The 19,450-nt window shown below is 38.5% G+C and overlaps 1 protein-coding gene across 1 annotated transcript; it reads left to right on the forward strand.

Annotated features, from left to right (window-relative positions):
• Positions 1 to 12,221: 12,221 nt before the first annotated feature.
• Positions 12,222 to 17,825, forward strand: LOC143598962 (exocyst complex component EXO84C-like). Its single transcript, XM_077077041.1, has 7 exons — positions 12,222 to 12,335; positions 12,869 to 12,963; positions 13,058 to 14,081; positions 15,028 to 15,552; positions 16,252 to 16,443; positions 17,135 to 17,271; positions 17,338 to 17,825. The coding sequence occupies exons 1-7, from the start codon at positions 12,231 to 12,233 to the stop codon at positions 17,618 to 17,620; spliced, it is 2,361 nt and encodes a 786-aa protein (XP_076933156.1). The 5' UTR covers positions 12,222 to 12,230; the 3' UTR covers positions 17,621 to 17,825.
• Positions 17,826 to 19,450: the final 1,625 nt, after the last annotated feature.

The raw sequence follows: 19,450 nt of genomic DNA on the forward strand, positions 1-19,450 counted from the left end.
TGCGGTTTTTTGTTACGAGTCTGTGTTGATTTTAAGTGACTTTGTTTGAAAACTATAAATTTCTTGTTAAGAACTTAAGATCGAATGAAACCATAACAATGAATCTAGGTTTTGAATATATAAGATAGATGTTTAAATGGTGAATATATAAATTTCTTGTTACGGATCACGGGAACCCACTGAGTTTCGGATTTTCAATAGAGTATATATAGAAAAACACAAAGTGAACCCATAGAACATACCAAAGCAGCGTTCCAGCGGTTAAAACACTGTATTTGGATCTGCAGGTTGTGAGTCCGAGTTATGCTAGACACGGTGTTTTGGTTTCTTTTTTCTTTTTTCTGTTTATAAACAAACCATCGTTGCCTTACATGGTTGCCTTACATGATTTAGAGTTTAAAAACACAATACAACCACAGTGCTGCCCGTAATACTCATAACGCGAGAAGTCGTATTTATGTTCTTAACTAACTTGGATGTTTGTTTGTTGTTGTTGGTAGCATCTATTTTGTTGTAGATCTGACTGCAAAAGTGCAAAATGTGTTTTGACAACTTTTTATTCATGTTAGCCTACAACAGATATGATGTTCTTTTAATTCTTATATTTGCAAATTATCTATGTATGTGTTATAGCATTTGGCTTGTTTTTAGAACTTTGGCTGCCTTTCGCAGTTTGCAATCGGTGACATTTATATATCACAGATTTTTGCTACTTCTTAGATGATTCTCGTTACAATTTGATCAATTTACTCTCATTCAGTGAGAGTAGCAAGTAAGCAAGTTCGGTGAATATTACCGAAATGGTCTGTTTTCCATTTCTTTTCGCTGTTTGCAATCCATCATTCAGATTCTTCGTTTTCCATGTCTTTTCTTTAATCTAATGTTGTATTTTATTTGTATGGTCTGTTTTAGATTAACATAACCGAAATGTTCCCCTAACCTGATCCAACGACCCGACCCGAAAATTTTAACGTTTGGTTGTCAAATATCCCGACCACCGAAAAAAGATGAACCCCATAGAAAAAAATTCATGGATCCGCCATTGGGCCTGAGTCACAAAACATTTCAATAATGTTTGACATATGCATCTAATTCGTTCTGTCTCAAACGCACTGAGCCAATATATATATAGTTAAACATAATATGGGTCGAATGGGTCCGTGTAGGTCACAACAGGCTGGCAGTTCAAAGTGCACTTCAAAACATTAGTCGCTGCAGAAGTGTTTTTTAACTCCTTATCCCAATGGCTAATGGGTGCAAATAAAATTTCCTCCTTTAATTCATACAACAAATAAAATCAGCAAAACTTTTCTCTTAATAATTTAGTTGGTTTGGAACTTTTCCTTTGAAAGTCACAAAAAGTTTACAGCCATGACTTGCTAATTTAAAGTAGCAATAATCGTCACAGCCGTGACTTACTAATATGGTCAGTCATTTTCCGTGGGCTTAAGATACCTACATATGAGTAAACAGCATCCATAAAATTTAAAACCAGACTGAAATGATATTTGATCTTTTTAACCTTCACGGGTCAGAATTCCCCCTAGTTTTCCTCAAATAAATAAAAATTGATGATGATAAGAACAGAGTGCGGTCGACAACGATTTCCCTATCTCAAAGCAACCATACCTAAACAACTCGTTACCATTATTGACCGTGTTCAAACAGCGTGAACTTATAACTTCATTTAGATAATTAAAAGGAAGAAACAGAAATGCAAATGCAATTATACCTCTGGAGAAGATCCGGTTGATTAAGAAGTTGAGATATGATGTAAATTGGATAACTCCGAACACCTATATCATTGCTATCTTCTTCTCGGAGGCTTGTATGCTCTGAATTCGTGCATATCAAGATTTGAATTCATTGCATAACTATAGTTATACACTCCATACAAAGTTTCTTCAGGTAATTATCTTTGGAATTCTCAGTTTTAACTTATGATAATAAGTCAATGGACAATGAAGATATATCGAAAAAATTATTGGTAAGTGTAGAAACATGAGATGAACCTGACCTGATCCATGACGATGTTCCCGGGTCTTCGGGATGAACGAGCTGCGCCTTGATCTTCTTCTCCGGCTAGCTTGAGATCTGCAATGGCTTTTTGGGGGTGTGGAGGTGACTGCTAAGAAATCTCGAGGATCTCTTGTTTACAGACACAAAAATGATATGATGGCAGCTCTTACACAGCATGACCTTTAATAAGAAGGTGGAGACCTCCTTATATAGAGAGCCTCATGGCCACCATCATGGTACCCTAATGGGCCTAGCCCAGTTAGGGTTACCTCCACAAAACCCTCTCAGCCCAATAATATTGTATTAGTCCATATAATAAAATAAGCCAAACATAATAAATTAAGGTCGTAAGCCGGGTTTAGTACCATACCCCTACAAGCCCCCCAAGTCCAGTGTTGCTCCTAGGCGTGCAAGCGTTTAGGTGGAGCGCTGGACTTCATAAGGTGTGTTAGGATATGAGGCGGTTTTTTCCCCTTTCTTTGGCCTTGTTTTTATTGTCTTTGAGTTTTGAGAGGTTTTCTCCATGATGGTGACATGTTGTGATCCTTATGATAATGATGATGCACTGGCATGAATAAGATATAGCACGCATCATAACAATAGTGGCGAGGGGCCTGATAAAAGATAGAGTGCGCATCTCGATAATAATGTAATGCGACTTGCGCGCGAGGCAGCTTACGAGCTATAAAAATAATGAAGCTTGCGCGCGAGGCGACTTACGAGCTATAAAATAATGAAGCTTGCGCGTGAGGCGACTTACGAGCTATAAAATAATGAAGTCGTTATACACTGATGTGAAGCAAAGACTAGAAGCTAATGATTTCTCTACACTGCCTGAGGCACATGCATGTACAGCAGGGATGAAATCATTGACATGAAGCGAATGATTTCTCTATAAAGTAATGATGATAATGACTGGCCCACAGGGGCCTCTTCTACGCGGGATGACTATCCCGGCTTGTTTTCAAAATAATAATGGAGGCACAAACGGCCAGATAATAATAATAATGTCATAGGTGCTTGTGCGGCTCGTAGCCGAACCTGCAAAAACATATAAAATTGGCGCGTGGCCGTTTGGGTTTATGAGGATTCCCAACCTTTAAGTATGGCGTGTAGCCGTATGGGTTTATGAGGATTCCCAACCTATGATTAGGATGTCTTCCATCCTTAGGCAAATTATGAGGTGTGCCCAACCTAGTGTTTGGTGCATAGCTGTGTGTTCTGCATTAATATAAGCACAGTTTTTTGTGCCATTTCATGCAAATCTTATATACTCATACTTTTCGTTTTGTTTTATTTTGATTGTTAAACCAAAATCAATATAGGCAAAAAGTTTTAGGTTTTGTAAAAAACTTGTGAAGTAATTCACTTACTTGAGGAATTTGTAACCAAGCATGTGCTATTGTTAGCGTTCTGGGATTTGGCCGCGATGATTGTTTTTGCTTTGCCATGAGAATTCCACGTTTCCGACATGAGTGTTCCGTGCCTCTGACTCGAGAATTCTTTCAGATCGAGGAAGGTTTTCTTGTTATACGTGTCGAAGCAGAATAAGACCTCCAACCCAGTTTGCCGATTTTAAAAAGTTGCGTTGCGAAGATGTATGCGTTCTTTAGTGATCGGTCTTGGTCTAACGAAGTGTTAATCTGCGGTGCGCGCATACATGGGGGCGGAGTGGTGATCCAAGGTCGCGTAAGCATGGCGGCGGAGTGGTGATCCACGGGCGCGCATGCATGGCGGCTGAAAGTTGAGCGCGCATGCATGGCGGCGAGTTGAGCGCGCATGCATGGCGGCGAGTTGAGCGCGCATTCATGGCGTTAGTCTTGACCCTCAGCACTGCGCATGCATGGCGTCGGGGTGTTCCTCCGATGCGGCACATGCATGGCCGGGAGAGTTCGTCCGCAGCGCACTTGCATGGCGTCGGAGTGATCCGTGGGTGCATGCATGGCGGCGGAGTGATGACTCGCGGGCGCGCGTGCATGGCAGTGGAGTCTTTGCATAGAACCAAGGTATGGAGTCATCCTCCCACTTGAACAGTGATGCGGATGTAAGAAACCAAACTTTTGGAGGCACCCATCCATTATGACGCGGTGTTGTTCCGCGACGACGCCCACGCATGTGGCGCAGTGTTCTTTTGTGACGTGATTGCGTAGTGGTGATCCGCAAGTATGATGGCGGTGTGCTGTGTAAATGAGTAAAGGACTTAGAATATATTTTCTTGCCTGGCTCCACCTGTGGAGGTGGTGTGGTATTTATAGTATTAGGGTTTCCAATGATTGGGCTCAGACCCAATTAGGGCCTTTTTGGCCTCCTCCTATCGCTTCGCGCCACGTGTACTTGGGACACCTGGTGCTTTTTCATTGATTATTCTCTGACCAAGGTATTTCACTTGACCCATGTGCCATCACGTGGTGGCACATGTGCTTTGCTGAGTTGTCCACCCTTCATTGGCAGCTGTCAACATCAGCATATTCTTTATTCCTTAAAAGATACCTTCTGGAAGGTTGTCTGATGAGCACAATCATGGTTGTCCTTATCCTGATTTGGATAGGGACGTGGTTGGTTGTGTGCATATGTGATATGCGCTTATCCTGGGGATGCGCGAGGTCCTCTTTATTCTCACGCGCAGATGTGATATGCGTGAGCATATGTGATGCGTGAGCATATGTGATGCGTGAGCATATATGATATGCGTGAGCATATATGATATGCGCCACGCACAGATGTGTTATGCGCGAGCATATGTGATATGCACCACGCGCATAGGTTTTGGCTTTGTCTTGACATCCTGATTTCAAGCATGTGATGCGTGAGCATATGTGATATGCGTAAGCATATGTGATATGCGCCACGCGCAGATGTGATATGCGTGAGCATATGTGATGCGTGAGCATGTGATATGCACCACGCGCAGATGTGATACGCGTGAGCATGTGATGCCTGAACATATGTGACGCGTGAACATGTGATGTGCCACGCACAGATGCGATGCGTGAGCATGTGATATGCACCACGCGCATAGGTTTTGGCTTTGTGTCTTCATGACATCCTGATTTCAAGCCTCTTATCTATATCTTGTAGGTTGACCCGCCCCGTTCGATGTTAAGGCGGGTGCATACCCCTTCAAGCCCCCCCAGTCTAATGTGTGTCTTGTCTCGCGTGAACGAGGTAAGATAGATATTAGACTTAATAGTTTGCTTTTTTAATAGGGCTTGTTTTTTTTTTCTTTTTCTCTTCTTGTACGCGCGTCGCGCGAAATTCCATCCCTTTGGATAAAATGAAATCGTCAATACATGTGGTTGGTTGGTGTTGACATGCATCAGAGATGTTCAGACCTTTCGTGTGCTCGGCGCCAGCGCGCATACGTGATGGCGCGCTGCTGTTTCATAGCGGTGAAACTCATGCATGGTGGCATGCATCATGGCGGCCAGATGGTTACCCGCGGTGGCGTGTACGCGTGGTGGCGCAATGACATTACGCGGTGGCGAGGTTCACTTGTCGTGGCACGTGAATGTTGACGGAATGTTAATCCGCGACTGTGCGCATGTATGGTGGCGGAGTATTGACCCGTGACGGCGCATCGTGATCCGCGGCGACGCGCTGCTGCTTCATGGCGATGTACTGAACCGCGGTGGCGCATGCGTGGTGGCGAAGTATTGAATCGCGGTGGCGCATGCGTGATGGCGGTGTATCGAACCGCGGTGGCGCATGCGTGGTGGCGGTGTATCGAACCGCGGTGGCGCATGCGTGATGGCGCGCGCGTGTGCTATAAGGTATGCTTACACTTTGAAATTTGAACAAGGTTGTAAGGAAATTATTTTTACTTACTCCTTAACAGTTGTCATATTTCAAGTTATTTTGCGATATTTTGAATATGCTGACACGTGCCTTGGCATTTCATTATTCCTCTTTTGCGCGACGTTATCGCGCATTTATTATAGGGAATTATGAATGAGTTTTTTAGCCTTTACGTGTCAGTATGTGTTACTCTGCCTATATCCATTATAATCCCATGCGCGGCCCCGACCTGAAACCTTAACAACTATGCTTTGTCATGTGTTGCCTTTGTTGTGCTTAGGTATTTTATGGTCCAGCTGCGCAATACGTAGGATGGATGCTATGAGTAATTTGAGCTAAGGCTCATATTATCGGGCTAAGGCCCTGACGTTTTAGAGTTAAAACTCGTCAACGCGTCTGAGCTTGAAGCTCGCGCATGTATGTTTTACTTCGTTTTATTTTTAGTTTGATGTCAATACAATGTTGTCATATTGCTCAAATTAATAAAGGGAAGTGTGAAACATGTATGAAAAATTAAAATCAGGCTCGCACATGCATGGCGGCGGAGTCGTGACTCGCGGGCGTGCATGCATGGTGGCGAAGCTTGATCCTTGGCAGTGCGCATGCACGGCGGCGGAGTGGTGACTCGCGGGCGCGCGTGCATGGCGGAGAGTTGCGTGCGCATGCATGGCGGCGAGTTGCGCACAAGCATGGTAGAGGGTTGCGCGCACATGCATGGCGTTGGAGTCTTCTACGTAAAGCCAAAAGCATGGAGTCGTCTTTCGAACTCACATGGTGGTTTCCGCGGGCGCGCATGCATGGCTGCGGAGTGAGAATCCGCGGGCGCGCGTGCATGGCGGCGGAATGGTGACCCGCTGGCGAACATGCACGGTGGCAGTCTTTTGCGCAAAACCCACATGGTGGTTTCCGCGGTGGTTTCCGCGGGCGCTCACGCATGTCGGCGGAATGGTGACTCGCTGGCGAGCATGCATGGTGGCGGTCTTCTGCGCAAAACCCACATGGTGGCAGTCTTTTGCGCAAAACCCACATGGTGGTTTCCGCGGTGGCGGAGTTTCTCCGAGACTGTTAACTTTAGTTGCTCTAGTGGTGATGGAGGAGCACCGATGTACACAGCCTGTTATTCTTCTGTGCATTCCTTTTTGCTCCCAGTTTTTGCTTTGTGGCCATAGATCTAGAACTTATTCCAGCATTGAACACTGAAAAATCAGATTTGGATCCGACACCCATTGCGTGTGAACGCAGATCTGCGTCACTCCATAAACACAGATCTGGAAGCATCTTTTAGATCTATGGATCTTTTTGAGCTTTAATAGAACAAATCTTGAAGCATCTTTCTGTAAACTTCCAGATCTGGATTTTTCTTGGGAGAAAATGGATGAACAGATCTGAATAATGGATGAACAGATCCGAGAATCGAGACGAAAATCGAAGGGTAGCTCGTTGCCGTCCCACGGATGGCGCCAATGTAGAAACATGAGATGAACCTGACCTGATCCATGACGATGTTCCCGGGTCTTCGGGATGAACGAGCTGCGCCTTGATCTTCTTCTCCGGCTAGCTTGAGATCTGCAATGGCTTTTTGGGGGTGTGGAGGTGACTGCTAAGAAATCTCGAGGATCTCTTGTTTACAGACACAAAAATGATATGATGGCAGCTCTTACTCAGCATGACCTTTAATAAGAAGGTGAAGACCTCCTTATATAGAGAGCCTCATGGCCACCATCATGGTACCCTAATGGGCCTAGCCCAGTTAGGGTTACCTCCACAAAACCCCCTCAGCCCAATAATATTGTATTAGTCCATATAATAAAATAAGCCAAACATAATAAATTAAGGTCGTATGCCGGGTTTAGTACCATACCCCTACAGTAAGGTAGTCACGTCCTTTAGTTAATGTAATGATTATAACTGAAGTTAGCGAATATAATGTTGATTAACAATTATTTTGTTAATTTGTATACAATCTTGAGGAACATGATAACTTCTTATGGCTGTGAAAATAAAGTATAGTCGTTTAAAAAAAGATGAGAATGTATGAACACCAACAACATGTTCTAACGTATTTTTGACAAGCTACAAACCATTAGAATTTAGAAAGATATGCCTGGATCAAAGTTATCCCAGGAGAACTTTTGGCCTCATGTCCCATCATTTTTATTGTGTTTATTTACAATCTTGAAGTACTTTTTTTTTGTTTGAATGACCAACAATAAAAAGTCTGCTTACCCGGGTAATCCAATGACAAATGACAAAAGGCTATTTCATAAGCCCGCGATCATAAACAACACTAGGTAACCCAAGCCTACAATCTTCTGTTCCAGGGAGCTCCGCTGACTGAAGTCCCTTTGTGGTAAAATCCGGTTGGGATCGGATTCGAATTTGAGACCTTGTGGCGTTCAGCCTAAATCTTCATTTTTCTTTAATGCCAGTTTAACTAAAGCTGCAGTATTTAAGTATTTAAATAAGGTTAGATAAACACAACCGTATATTGGTAAGCATGAGTAGTAATAGCTTATCGTCTCTTTCCCCTACAACAGTAAAATAAGCCTTAAGTCATTTTGCAACTAAGATAAGACTTCATACATATAAAAAAAAAAAAAAAAAACAAATGACTCTCAGCTAGTTGACTCTATAACTGTAACATTATCGGTGCTTGGATATATGTTTATTGTTTACATGACCAGGTACAAAATATTATATATACTTATGATTAAAGCATGCTAGTCTTACTCCAACCATGCAAATAGATGGTCTAAAAGTAGTGTTGACGAGAACCCTTCTAAGAATGATATTTAAAATTGGCCTACGCTAAGTGTGCTATTTAGTGTTTATTTAACAAGGTGTTTTATCTAATCGCATATGCAGAGAGCCCGCCGCATTTGCAAGTCAGATGTAACGTCTTCTAACAAAATATACTAGTCATATAAAACTTCTAAGTAACTAGTTAAATGCATGTGTTTATTTTATGATTCTGACACGAATAACCTGAAATTTGAAGCGATTCAAATTAAAATTAAATTTCAAAGCATTCCAATCAAATCTTTATTCGGACTGAATTTCTAATCTCAAACTAATAGAAAAATATTTTTGCATGTGTGGTTCTGCTCGGGTTTTTAACTTTGCTTAGGGTTCTATTACTATTAATGAGTGGCATCGCGATTTCTCATAGGCACATGCATTCCAGGTAATTCAGTCTGAAACAAGAACATAAACAATCTCTTGAAAAAGTCTGACACCTGTCCGGTTCTGGAAAGTCGTAAGGAAGAAGAGCCTCTAGGATCATTCATCATCCTCCTCTCTTCTCGCTCCGTCTGCTTAATGCCTTATATTGAATCAATGGTGTTTTTAAAATTAGTTTAAATTTGGTTTATTTGAAAAGATGTTCGAACGAATTTAAATACACACGTTGTGTCGCGGCTAAATTCTAGCGGTCTTAGCCGACGGATCCTATTGGTCATATCATGAAATGGTTGTTTTAATATATTTATTTTGGCAAAGACTAAATAAAAGTCAACGTCTATTTTGTTGAGTTGCCTGGCTAGTTTGGTAATTTTCCTCTCTCTTTTAATGAGTAGTTGAGGAGTTGGATTGTGAACGGTAGGGGTCTTATGATGTCTTCTTGAAGCACAATGTCCGAGTGTGTGTGTGTGTTTTTTTTAAATTGTTTGTGCTTATATGATTCTTATTTGTGTGAGTTTGGGTTTGATATGGTTTTTAAATATTATTGGTTTTAATTTGTGAGTCGATTAAGGTTGGTGCATATTCACCTATGCCTATGTTGGTTGCGATGAGGATCGGAAGTGGTAGTGCATTTGGTCATGATGGTTAGATAGTGGAACATTGACGGTGCATTTGGGTGATTGTTGATAGTAAATTGTCAAATTTAATAGATTGGTAAATTATCGTATATGATTAAAGATATGTTTCATTGTTTATGCATCGTCTGGTTAGGGTTGTTCATGAGCTGAGCCGAACTGAGCTAAGGCTTGCTTGTTGTTTGGTGTGTTTACAACCGAACAGCTGAAATTCGAACCGAACAAAAACTGAAACGAGCCAAAATCGAATCCAACATTTTTCGATTAAACATCGAGCAATTTTCGAGCATCATTTTATTTCTTTTCCACTTTAAAAAATTCAATACGAAACAAGATTGAAGGTTGCAAGTAATATATATTTTGTAAACAAATTAGTAGTTTTTAGACAAACATGTAATATGTTATAAACTTTATAAGAGCCACAGTGAAATATAAGACTACTATTATTCACAACCCAACCAAACTTTTTATTAAAAAACTAATTTATCTCTTTTTCACGTACACTATCAACTAAACCAACTTTTTCACTTTCATTCACAAGTCAACCAATATTAAATAAGTATAGTTTATGATAATTGTTTATTATATTAAAAACTAACCAAGAACATAAGAACAATCTTTATCACCACTCTCGTCAACGTTGGTTCTTGGAATCAAAGTATCAAACCTTTTCAACCTCTTCAACCCAAAACCCAATAAATACAAACACCATCATACCACCACTTCTCTGCCTCCACCTCCACCATCACCTCGTTAAAAATTGCCGCCTCAATCACCATTAGGTCAACTGCAAACAAATTCTCAACAGATTATGAAGTGAGAAGCTTGAGCCGTTCAAGAGTTTGGGAGAAGAAGATTTACATCAAACAAATTCCAATAAACCATATGTGGATTTTTAGGATTGGATATTGCAAATGATGATAGAGCAAGAGATTTATAGATGAATCAAAATAAAAGTAAACGAAAATAATAATAATAATAATATAAAAGAATTTGTTGGACTGTTGCTTATTTCCCAGGACCGACTGAGCATCGTCTACCGGACAAGTCGCCCTTTTTATTGAGTTTCTAATTTGTTTTAATCACAAAACACTAAGACTGAGGGTAGTGGGGGGGGGGTGAGGGGTGGGCGTGGCCGCCTTTGTGGCTCGCGAACACCGCTACACCCCTCCGGTGAGCGAGGGCGCGGCCGGCCGACGTGGCTGTGGTCACGGGGCTAACTAGCCGTTGGAGGGTGTGTTGACTGGTCAACTTTACCGTTGGCCAGTTTAAATTTTTTTTATCTATAAATACAAATCCACACTTTCTATAAAAACTCAAACCATACATTTTCTCTATCAAAACTTCTATTTATATATTTATAAATGGCATCGTCGTCATCGTCTTCGTCTTCCTATTCTACCGAAGAAGACGAACTCATTTGTCAAGCGGTTCAAACGACGATAAGCTTTGAGATCAAAGTCGCCACCGAGCCCCATTGTTCCGCCAACCACGTCTTCCTATTAATGTAATGTTTTATATTATTATTTAATGTATTATTTAAAATAATTAAATAAATAAAAAACTGGATCAAGCCCCTGCTCACCTGGACCACTACACCCTCTGGGGCTTGGTTGAGGGGCTTGATCCATGGCCATGTCATCGCCTACGTGTCAGATTTTGCTTAGCTCACCTGGGGCTCAACCAAGCCCCATTACCCTCAGCCTAAGGCTATGTGTAGTGGAGGGGCTACAATTGGGCGCGAATTGTGACACGTGACGCCCAGTCAGCATGGGGTGGAAATTTGTTTTTTGGGTGTAATGGTGTAGGGGCTATAAGTTGGGCCCACAGTGTGTTATTATATTATTTTCTTTTTATAACTAAACTAATTAAATAAAAACCAATTTATTTAAATAATTAAATAAAAATGCATTAGAATTAAAAAGAAATACAAAAAAAAACATACCTAATCGGCGTTAAGCCCCTTCCAGTGGGCTTGAACCGCTTCTTTTTCCCAGTAGTTTTCGGGTTTTTTGGTTATATCGAGCCAAGCTTCAAATACTTTCTTCCAAAACACCCCGGTGGCTTGAAAGTTAGCTACAAATTAAAATTATTTGTCACAATTAGTATACATTTTAATAATTTATACAAATTAAGATTATGTCTAGAAATATATTTATATACACATATACAACATAAAATATTTAATAATTTAACATAATTAAATCATACGGTCCGGTCCGGTTTTATACGGTTGGTTTCCTTTACGAACCGTAACCCAAACCATTCGATACGGTTTGAAAAGTTTAAAACCCACCGACCAAATATTAAGAAAAAAACAAACCGTAAAACCAAACTAATGACTAGTTTCACGGGTTTAAACCGAACCATAAACACCCCTGGGTGCTGGTTTCGAGGGAGTAAAAACCTAGGGTCCTAGTTTACACTTGAACTGACTGCTACTACTATTGTTTGTTCAACTTCTGAGATTGGGGAAGAATAACACATCAGTCGAAGAATTAGAAATCAAAATCGACAGCAAACTCGGAAGCAAAAGTGCACAAAAGCTTCTGAGAGTTTAGTTGCATTGCACCCGAAGTCGAGACATCAAATCAAAGCAGAATGAGTAGTAGCAGCGAAGAAGAAGAAGAAGAAGACTTTCCATGTATCGAATCGGTGACTCCACAGTCTAAGATCGACACTATCTATCAATCCAAAACTGAAAAGGTACCAAATACACTCATTTCAGAATTCACTTTGCTTATTTCTTGCTAGCTTTATATCTCTAGGAATTGTAACTGCCAGATGCATTCATAATAAATCACCAACGGTAATCTAATTATTATTGAGATATAACCTATTATGTTTGCTGTTTCAATTTGGGATATTAGGGTTTACTTTCACAATATGGCATTGTTCTGAATTACTTCCTTCCGCTTTTACCTCCAATGCTTTATATGTATGTATCCACTACTTCTTTGACTACTGAATTAGTTCCACCTTTGTCTAAAGGTTGTCTGATTTATGTTTGATATACGCGGGAACGAACTTGACTGTTTATTACACCAACATATATTATAGCTGAAAACAAATCTGGTTAAGGAGATTGATTAACTATGACTAACTATGTATGATTTATGTTTGCAACATTTTCTGCTTGATGCTAATGTAAATAAGTAAGACTGTTTAAATACCTGCTCAGATATGTAACATGTATAAGTCATGCTATCTAAAGCAATAACCTTTTATTTTATTTATAGGGCATCAGAAAGCTTTGCTTTGAGCTTCTTGATTTGAAGGATGCAGTAGAGAATTTATGTAGCAACACTCGGACCAAATACTTAGCTTTTCTGAGGTAATCCTCTCTTTTGCGTTGTCTCTTTTTTTTCGCAAACATCAAAAAGTGATTCTAAAGTTTTATTGTGCGTTTTTATATCTATTTTTAAAAGGTTATCAGAAGAGGTTGTGGAAACGGAGCACGAGTTGAATGAGCTAAGAAAGAATATCTCTACACAAAAAATTTTAGTACAGGACTTACTGAGTGGTGTCTATCATGAACTGAGTGAGTGGAGCCGAGCCAACCCAGACCTCATGAATCCTGAACAACTTAAGAAAGAAGACAAAAACGACATTTTAGCTGCAAATAAAACAGAAGATGAGATGAAATCACATCTATCAAATCTTGACATTCTTCTCGCTGAACATAAAGTAGAAGAAGCTATAAATGCAATAGAAGCAATAGAAGCAGAAGAAAGAAAACACCATTTATCGAATGAATTCTCATCATCTTTTAAATCTGCTTTTCTGAAACAGAAAACGTTACTCGAGAGTCAACTCGTTGAAATGACGGATCAAACATTAATTAGTGCTACTGAGTTAAAAACCGTGGTTAATGGTTTGGTAAAGCTTGGAAAAGGTCATCAACTTTTTCTGAAAGCAAAAGGCGCACGTTTACAAAAAAATATTAATCTCTTTCTTTCATCATGCGCTTGTTACCCTGAAACATTTCCCGCCACATTATCTAACCTTATATTTTCCACAATTTTATCAACAACAAAAGAGATGAGTTCAATGTTCGGAGATGATATGGTTTACAGTAACAAAGCTGTTCAATGGGCCGAATGGCAGATTGAACTGTTTGTACGGGTGGTTAAAGAGAATGCACCTTCTTCTGAGACGGTTTCAGCTTTACATGCTGCAAGTGTTTGTGTTCAAGCTAGTCTTAACCACTGTTCTGGCCTGGAATCACAGGGATTGAAGCTTTCAAAGGTGCTTTTAGTGCTTTTGCAGCCATATATAGAAGAGGTTTTAGAATTGAATTTCAGAAGGGCGAGAAAACTTGTTTTTGATTTTTCTGGAATTGATGAGATTATGCCATTGTCGCCCCGACTTGCTTCACCGTTGTCTACCTTTGCTATATCTTCTGATGGCCTGCTTGTTGATAGTGGCACAAGGTTCATTTTCATGGTCAAAGTGAGTAAACTTCTTTTTATCTATTTACACTGGTAGTTTACAACTATCATTATTAGTAGTATTGTATTTTTTAGATGATTGATGTTTTAAACATGATTAGAAAACCTTTAGTATTACTTTAGTAGTGCATAAGTGTAAAGAAAACAATTTAGGAGTTTGTACACATTTGAATACAATTTAGGCGGATATTGACTGGCCCAACCGTTTGATCCATTTTCTTTATATTTAATTTTATTTTTCATATTATCCTCTTGATCTGTTATTGATATATTACAAGCCAAATTGACCCACTTTCTTATGAATTTATTTGCAATTGGGTCCCTTTAAGTGGTAAGAATTCATATCTTCAACATATATATAATATGCAGGGTTAGGTTCTCTTCAGTTTTAAAAAAGTTAAGAACTTAAGAATTCCTAACAACCAAGCATTTTATACATTTAGTATTATTTGAGTGTAGTTTCATCATTTATTATATGTAATTTTGTAATTGCACATATGCAATTACAAGTTTACATATGTGTAATTAACCCAATTACATATATTTGTAATAACAAATTTACACGTGTAATTTAGTTACATAAAGTTACGTATAAATAATAAATGAAAAAACTACCCTAAAATGATATAAAATAAATAAATAAAATGATTGGTTGTAAAGAGCTCTTAAAGTTTTAAAATTATTTGAAAATTCTGAAATGAAATATATAGGGGGTGGGTTCCAATGAAAATCCACCTTTAACTTGAAAACTTGTGAAATCCATTTTTAAACACTAGTTTTTATATTTATATTTTTTTGTTCATTCCTTTTATATGTTATTAATCTTTACCAAAACCAAAAAGAAGTATAAATATTAAATAATATATAGATCACGAAAGTATATAACGCTATAGTAAATTTTATTGTAAACAGTATGTAACACGATATAATGTATGTATTTTGGACAGGATATAGTGGATCAGCTAACTCGTCTAGTGATTTTGCACTTTGGAGGAAATGTGTTGACCAGAATTTTGCAACTGTTTGATCAATACATTGACGAACTAATAAAAGCTTTACCAGAACCATCAGAAGATGATAGTTTAGTGGAGTTAAAAGAATCCGTGCCGTTTAGAGCCGAAACAGATTCCCAACAACTCGCCCTTTTGGGGACCGCATTCACCATTGCAGAGGAGCTATTACCAATGGTTATGTCCAAAATTTGGAGCATTTTAAACGAAAGCAAAGAAGCGGCAGAAAACGATAACACTGTAATCGCCCCGTTAGTGAACAATATGATAGATTATAAAGATTGGAGAAAACAGCTTCAGTATTCACTTGATAAACTTAGAGATCATTTCTGTAGACAATATGTTTTGAATTTCATTTATTCAAGAGATGGTAAAACGCGCCCCGATGCAAACATTTATTTAAGTGGTGAAAGTGACGATCTTAATTGGAATTCTGATCCTTTGCCTTCCTTGCCCTTTCAGGTTAGCTATCTTACTAATTGAAATATGCTTAGGGTTTGTGGCATAGGTTCATGTAGGGTATACCCCTAATTTGGCACGGCGCAACTAGTTTGGGCCTAACACATAGAATCCTATCAAAACTTCCAACTAGGGGTGTACTCTAGGCTTGCAAACGATTTAACTTTAACCGGACAAACGATCGAATACGAACTACGAACTATTAATCGAAAGTTCGTGTTTGCTCGTTAAGAAAATGTGCGTGTTCGGGTTCATGTTCTTTTATGTTTGTTTGCTAACAGACTAACAATTAACGAATGTAAACAACTGAACACAGATGAACAAATATAATTGAGCTAAAACCAATTAAGAAAAAATGTGAACAACAAAGTGTTTTGCTTGAAAAGTTGTTAAAACTAGAGTACTAGACTATATGGTAACAAGCCTAAAAAATTTTAAAAGAATATATTAATGAACGTAACTAACGAAAATAAACTAGCATAAATGAACTAAAGTTCACGAACATAAATGAAAGAACGTGACGTGTGTTCATGTTCGTTTGTTTTAACTAAGTGAACAAAAAATTTTGTTCATGTTTCTTCGTTTATTAAATATGTGAACATAAACGAAGTGCAGTTTGTTTACAAGCCTTGTATACTCTATAAATCACAACATTGGGAAATTCCGGTTATGCCCTTTTGACATTTTTTATTGAGTTTACAGGCACTATTTGGGAAGCTGCAACAGTTAGCAACGGTTGCTGGTGATGTGTTACTCGGTAAAGAAAAGATACAAAAAGTGTTGCTTGCGAGGCTAACCGAGACTGTAGTTTTATGGTTGATGTCTAATGATGAGGATTTTTGGGGCGTTTTAGAGAATCAAGTGTCAAATCTTCAACCGCAAGGGTTGCAACAGGTAAACTTATTCTTTAAGAATAACATGATGTAATTATTTGTTTCTTGCTTTTGTACTTGTATTTGTATCAAAACTAGTATTAAACCTGCGTGTGCCAGCAAGCTAAATCACGAAAAGTTAACGTACCCAAAACTTTATAAAATACTACAAAAAGCACAGCTTCAACAACATGTTCATAGGTGCGATGAGCCGATGACGACTTGTACATTATCACGTACAACTCCATTTTATACAAAACTTGCATGAAAAAATGTTGGTAAAAATAAGCACGTTGCAATGGTATATTTGGAGTTTTATAAAACATCATATTTTAAAAGTTACAAACAGAAAACCTAAAAAAATGCCTATAAAGTATTAATAGGACCCTTGTCAATCTATGATTTGCCAAAAAAAGGAAAAAAATATGAAAAAGTCCAGGGTTTAAATAATAGGTTTAAGAGGGGCTAAAATGTAACTTATGTGTTCTAACTTATGCATAACTAGTTGAAGGTTCAATTAAAGAGGAGGGGCATGTTTTGTAATTTTAGTGGGTCTTTAATATAACTTTTAAAACCTTGCATTATATGCTTGTAGCTTATACATAACATACTTGTTCAAAGTGTAGTGATCTGTGTTTCTGACTTTCTTCCATTAGTCAAATGGGCAAACCTTTTATCCGGTCTGACCCAGCCCGGCCTAATATTTGTTGCAGTTAATTCTTGATATGCACTTCACGGTTGAAATCGCGCGGTTTGCTGGTTACCCATCTAGAAACGTGCAGCAGACCGCATCATCCATAATTGCTCGTGCTATCAGAACATTTTCAGGCAGAGGTCTAAACCAACAAAGGTAAATAATAAATCAATTAATATAGATTATAATTACAAAAACCATTATTAAAATCATTGATTTCAGTGTGCTTCCGGAGGATGAATGGTTTGTTGAAACGGCTAAGGCTGCGATCAACAAGTTGTTGGGAGGTGATGAGGTGTCGGATGGTTCTGAAATTGATGAAGACCATATAATCTTGCATGACGATGATGATGATGACGAAGATGATGACATATTACATGATGAAGTGATATCAGATTCTGAGGGATCACCGTCTTCTCTGTCAACGATTACCACATCTGAGTCGTTTGCTTCTGCAGAAAGTCAAATGTTGGATAGCCTCTCGGATTTTGCAGATGAGTCTTGATATGTTGCTTCCTGGACCGTGCGTCACAGCTGTCTACTCTCTGGTGACTGAAAGTGGTTCTTGTGTAATATTTTACTAAAATAGGAACTGTTTTTGTAGTTCAGCCGATTTCTGGGTCGGTGTATTTGTTGTCTGTAGAACAATCAGGTGAGGGATTATGGCAAGAAAATTATTACATGATGTTAATTTGGTTAATTGTAGTTGGTCAACTTGTAGCAGAGTCAGGGGCGGACCCACATACAATGGATCGGGGTCCCGGGACACCAATGTTTTTTAAAAATTTAGTAGAAGCAGTATATTAAATTTTGAAAGGACCCCATAAAAATTAAAACTTGGAACCCATACATATAGTATTGAGCTGGTCGGGTGGAAAGTTCCCTGTTTTCTGATAAAAGTTCCCGAGTTCGACCCTTACTAGCTGCTGGTTTTGTTGGGTTTTTTTTTTTGCCTTTTTTAGTTTTAAATCATTTTTAATATTAGTTTAGTAGGGTTTTAAAGTTTAAACTAATATGCAGCCATTCCAACTCTCAACATCACATCAGACAGTGCTTCCCAACACTCCCAGTCACGCAGGCATGCCTCCTCTCTTTGAATCTCCGGCCAGCTACCGCGCCCTCTCAGGCCACTCGGCCATCCTCTGTTCCTTTCAGCCTGCCTCCACAGCTTCACTCCTCACAGCTCTCCTCTAAATTTGTCTCAAAAGTGAAAACAAAAGGTAATTTTAGGGCTAATATAATATTGATTGGTTTTATATTGGTAACTGTATGTTGTATACTTGTATTATCAAATTGTTGTTAGATTGTGATTTAGTTTCATTAAAACTTGGATTTTAGGGCTAATTATGTGAGGATTATTGAAAAGAAAGTTTTGAGCCATCATCTTATTCAAGTAATACTCTTAAGAAAATTGATTTGGAATACCTTTCATGGGATATATCGTATTTTGTGTGTTTTATTATGATATTGTTTTTTTATTATGTTCTTCGCCTTGACCCGACCCGAACTACCCGCCCGAAAATTTTGAACACGAAAAATTGGGACCCCATTGTCGAAAAATTCTGGGTCCGCCACTGAGCAGAGTATCACATTAGCAGAATCGGCCTTGGTAAATTTGATAGGTATCTGAGGAAAATAACTAATCTCTCACAAACTAGTTTATGAAATTATAAAAACCCACAAAATATATATAAATAACTAAAGTTGTATGAGAGAATCCATATTTTATAAAATTGTGTCAGAAAGAAAATTATGGTTGAAGAAGTTTTTCACAATCAAGATCTAGTAAAAATATGGGTTGATCAAATGCAAGCGTGATGACTGGTTTTGTTAGGTATTATAGATCTAAATATAGCTTTAAAACAGTTTGACTAGTAAAATTTGGTGTTAAGAGAATTGTTACAATATGACATTACAATGGATGAGACTTGCATAATGCTCATATGCCATAAAACGTCTACAATTTAAAACAACATGCTTATAATCTATCTCTAGCTATATTTCTATTTAAACATACACATTCCATTAGTAATTTTAATAATTAGTAACTATATTTTTTTTGAACGACAACTTTCATTAAAAACAGCAAACTAGCAAGATGCTAGAGCCACAAACCACAAAACAAATTAGAAGTTAAAATTCCACTAATCATTCCAACGAAGAGGTTTAAACAAAGACCTATATTTAATCCAAAGAAACCCCAAAGATTTGATATCCTCTCTAGTTTTAGTCTTAGTTATAACCATGCTTTATAAATGACATCATTTCTTGTCTTCCAAACGCACCAATAAGCCGTCAATATAATATACCATGAAGCGCTTTCTTCTTCTTTTTA

The sequence above is a fragment of the Bidens hawaiensis genome, unplaced genomic scaffold, assembly GCF_021521415.1.
Source record: "Bidens hawaiensis isolate Kalapana, Puna unplaced genomic scaffold, B.hawaiensis_p1.1 tig00051313_1, whole genome shotgun sequence".
NCBI classification, from domain to species: Eukaryota; Viridiplantae; Streptophyta; class Magnoliopsida; order Asterales; family Asteraceae; genus Bidens; species Bidens hawaiensis.